Source organism: Convolutriloba macropyga, chromosome 7, assembly GCF_964194025.1.
Source record: "Convolutriloba macropyga chromosome 7, txConMacr16.3, whole genome shotgun sequence".
Taxonomy (NCBI): Eukaryota; Metazoa; Xenacoelomorpha; order Acoela; family Convolutidae; genus Convolutriloba; species Convolutriloba macropyga.
The window spans coordinates 24,484,268-24,488,619 of NC_134474.1; the positions used below are offsets into that span (position 1 = coordinate 24,484,268).

Here is a 4,352-nt window from a genome sequence, read left to right on the forward strand (position 1 = left end):
AACCTAATTTGCTGAACCTGTCATACAAGAGTATTATAAATCATTATTTAGACGAGGACACAGTGATGCCCGAAGAGATCCTGCCTGATGATAAGTGGACCAATGGATATCGTAGCGATATCGAAGTAGAACTTGGCATGACCCGAGCTACAGCTGAAGCACGATCCAGGGAGCAGGCCAGTACAGATGGGGAACCAAGATTCCTCAAGACCACGGCGATCCGCCCCATTCCCCTGAAAGAGCGTGCGGCCGAACTGAATCTTGCGAGAAAGGTCCATGGCAAGAGACGCTCGAAAAAGAACCTGGAGGGTTTATACGAGGTCCTTGCCCCTGGGTCGCAAATTCTCAAAGTGAGCCCCACCACGTCGACCATAAAAGAACCGGGCACGCAAGTAGTGACAGTTCGCAATAGCGATATTGCGAAATTTGGCACAAAGTTGGAGAGGCAAACTCCACTGAAAGTTTATGCGGATAGACGCGGACCCCGTTCTGAAAAAAAGTCGTGGAAGAGCTGATTCACAGCCATATCAAAGAGTTCACCCGAAAGCAAAAGGGTGACAAGAAAATGAAGCACAGGAAGAGAGAACCGGGCAGCGGGGTTTCATCGCAAAGATCGAATATCTCACGCGCGATGCGGGGACGCATTCCAAAATTACCAAACTTCTCTGCGATACGCAATCAACAAGCTCCACTCTCGACTAGCGAACCAACCACAACTAAGTCTACTCACGCGGCCACAACATCATCTTCTACGCGTACGTCAGACCGTCCTCGTCGAAGCCCATCATATTATGGCTTCGAGACTTCTCCACCAGCTTCTGATATCTTGCCTCCACCGAAACGACCCCACCGAGCGGGCGATGTGGAAAATTTTGCACCACCTGACACCATTGTCGAGTCGGTACAGCAAATTGTGGAAAATCAGCCCGAGGAACAAAATGTGTCACCCCGTATCGGTTCTGTCTCGCCTCCCGCTACCCGAAACACGCCTCTGCTATATGTGGACACCCCAACGCTGGTTCGGACGATGACAGCTCTCGAGGCAGAGAAACAAGATTCTGACAATGAAGATTGAATTTGTAATGCTCGAAAACTGCAAAAAGAAAAACATCGTATAATGTATTAATCATCGTATTTTTAGCTATGATAACCAGTAAATATATTGATATTATCTATTTAACCGGGGACCTTGTATTAATTTTTAAATATTGTTAATATATAAATTTTGAAAATTGTATTCTACAATTTTCTCTTGCTGCAAAGGGTATGTGATACCCGAACAATTATTTATTTCTCAATTTCATTGATGCAGTAAAATTTATATGATGCTCTTAATTTAGTTCATTATCTTAATCTTAATCTTATGATCTTGTTTCAACTGTCTGGTTAGTTTCCCGCTTCGTCATCAGACATGTCTGATCACGCATTCATGTTGAACTCGAGTGGTTTAGTTTATTAATTTCATTGTTCTAACTTTCTGCAATTCAATTCAGTTTGCAAAACCTTCTCTTAATTTCCCGCTCCGCAAGTAAGCGAAACAAAAGTGAAAGTAGATCTCGCGCCGCGAATAGTCAAATAATATTCCCTTTGTAATCTAGCACCGCAAATCATCACAGCAAAATATTAAAGTACGACACAGATGTCACCAAGGACATTTTTTTTGGAAGTTGGGTTTCAGACTTCACCCCTACAAGAGGTTCTAGTTTTTTTTACTGGTTTCAGACGTCACCAGCAGAAGTCCGCCCGAGGTCTCAGACGCCACCTCTGATGTCCTGTTCCCCTGTTAGATTGAGCAAAAAATCTCTAATTTTTTCGACATAAAGCCACCAAAAAAATTAAAATTTTCCCCCAAAAAAACCTGTTTTCTGTTACTATAACACCTCGATTGATAAACTTTGACTAGTTTTTTTATTCTAATAGCAAGTAAAAGCAATTTCACTACTTTGAAAAAAAATTGGTGAGAAAAAGGCCAAAAGTCAGAAAAACGGTTGCAAAATCAGAAAAATCAAAAAATCCATTTTGATTTTCTGATTGCATATTCTAATGAAATACCAAAAAAGCCTTCGAACTAATTTTTTGAGCTAGTTTTCAAATAGCGAGAAGGCCATTCTAGTCGATATATCATACTGGAGACAGAGAACCAGTTGCATGTTTTAGTTGATGCATCGATTGTTGCAACGTGTGCTGTTGTCTACCTCAGGAGCTTGATTAAGACCAGCAACGAAGTACAAACTGCATTCGTGATCGGGAAATGCAAAGTAGCGCGCGTAGAACAGTTGAGCCTTCCAAAGTTGGAACTAGAAGCATCTGTCACAGGTGTTCAACTCCTGAATTTTGTTAGACATGAACTCTCTGTTGAAATCAGCAATGTTTTTTCTTGGACGGATAGTCAAGTTGTCCTTGACTGGATCGGTTCTTCCAAGAAGCAACCAATTTTTGTTGCAAATCGCATTGCAGAAATAAAAGTAAAAAGCAAACCTGACAATTGGAATAATATTGCGACAAACTTAAACCCAGCTGGTCATGGTACTCGTGATTTAGAACCCAAGGAAATTGAAGCAAAATGGTTTAAGCCAACAGATTTTCTCTCCACAAATGATGTCTTTTGTAGACCTACAAAGCAAATGCCGATTTGTGCTGCAACAACACGATCTGCCTTAAGAACCAAGACACCAGTACTTGACCCTAAACAGTTTTCAACATGGACAAAGATTTTGCTAACGATAGCTACTGTTTTCAATCTGATCTACAGAGCGAAGAAACAGCGTGACAATCACCATCAATACACTGTTGAAGACATTGAATTAACAAAATCTTTTTTGATACAAATGTCGCAAGTCAATAGCTTCCCAAACGTCACAAACGTCATCGAGTTGCTAAAAGGTAGCCGTAAACTGGACCCCAAACTCAAACACAGGTCGTTAAACCCAATGCTTGATAAGAACGGTATATTACGCGTCTGTGGAAGGCTAATTTTTGCTCCCAGTGAACTCGAATTGGCCAAGCGGCCAATACTACTTCATGCAAAAGATCACATTTGTCGTTTATACCTCAAACATGCCCATCGCGTCTTTGTTCATCAGGGAACAGAAGCCACTAAAGCTTTTGTACACCAAAGGTACTATGTAATTGGTCTCCGCAGAACACTGCAGAGCATTAGATACAAATGCTTCCTTTGTCAACGTTTCGAACCGCAAAGCATTGAGACATTTATGGCACCGCTACCTGATTGCCGCTTCCCTACTGAAAACAAGCAATTTACATTTGCCAACTGCGGATTAGACTTTTTCGGCCCATTTTTTATTGAAGAAGAAAAAGATAAGCTTCAGAAACACTACGGCCTCATCTTTACTTGTCTGGTAACGCGAGCTGTTCACCTGGAAACCTGTCCAGATTTGAATACAGACACTTTTCTGAACGTCTACCGCCGCTTCACGTCGCGAAAATGTCAGCCCGCTGATTTGTACAGTGACAATGGTAAGACTTTTGTTGGTGCCAAAGAAGAACTTAAAAGGTGTCTGAATGATCTCGACAAGGAAAAAATTCACAAAGCACTCGAAGCAAAGAACACCAAGTGGCACTTCAACCCACCTTATGGCCCTCATTTTGGCAGCGCTTGGGAGCGGCTGATCCAGAGTGTCAAGCGGACGCTCCTGATCATTCTAGGGTCAAGAAAGTTTACTTTTGACGTTTTCCACACAATCATGGTTGAAGCAGAAGCTATGATGAACTCCAGACCACTTACAAACGTGTCTGACGCCATGGAAAACGAAGAACCATTGACGCCATCTACTTCAGCGTCCTTACAACTCTCTTCCCCCTGGTATCTTCAACCAAGCGAGCTAACATGAAGTCTTGGAAGAATGTTCAACAATTCCTCAACCACATCTGAAGGAGACTGGCCCGGGAATACCTACCGACCTTGATAAAGCGACCAAAATGGACCGAAAACGACGGGAATTCACTCAAAGTCAACGATGTGGTGTGGATCCTGAAAGACTTCACCCCACGTGGTATTTGGCCTCTGGGAAGAGTAGAAGAAGTGTTCCCTGGACGAGATGGTAACAACAGAGTAGTTAAAGTGAAAACAGCTTACGGCACCTTCGTCCGCCCCGTGTCCGGTCTCGCCCGTGTTTTCTCTGATTAGCTTTTTTGTTGATATTTTTTGCGCTCCGGTTTTAGGCAAAGGGGGTTGCATATAGTTTTATTCAATTTAATTTGGGTTTATGGATTCTAACTGGAATTGGAAACAATATTTATCTGGTGGATTTATTCGTGTTTTACCCTCTTATTCCTGTTGCCCCCGTGGAGCATGTTGCGGATGCAACTTCAAGATGGCTAAATACGGAAGT

The 4,352-nt window shown here is 42.5% G+C and overlaps 1 protein-coding gene across 1 annotated transcript; it reads left to right on the top strand.

Moving 5' to 3' along the window:
* Positions 1–2,828: 2,828 nt before the first annotated feature.
* Positions 2,829–4,147, top strand: LOC142342987 (uncharacterized). Its single transcript, XM_075394669.1, has 3 exons — positions 2,829–2,946; positions 3,394–3,823; positions 3,895–4,147. The coding sequence occupies exons 1-3, from the start codon at positions 2,829–2,831 to the stop codon at positions 4,145–4,147; spliced, it is 801 nt and encodes a 266-aa protein (XP_075250784.1).
* The last annotated feature ends 205 nt before the right edge of the window (positions 4,148–4,352 follow it).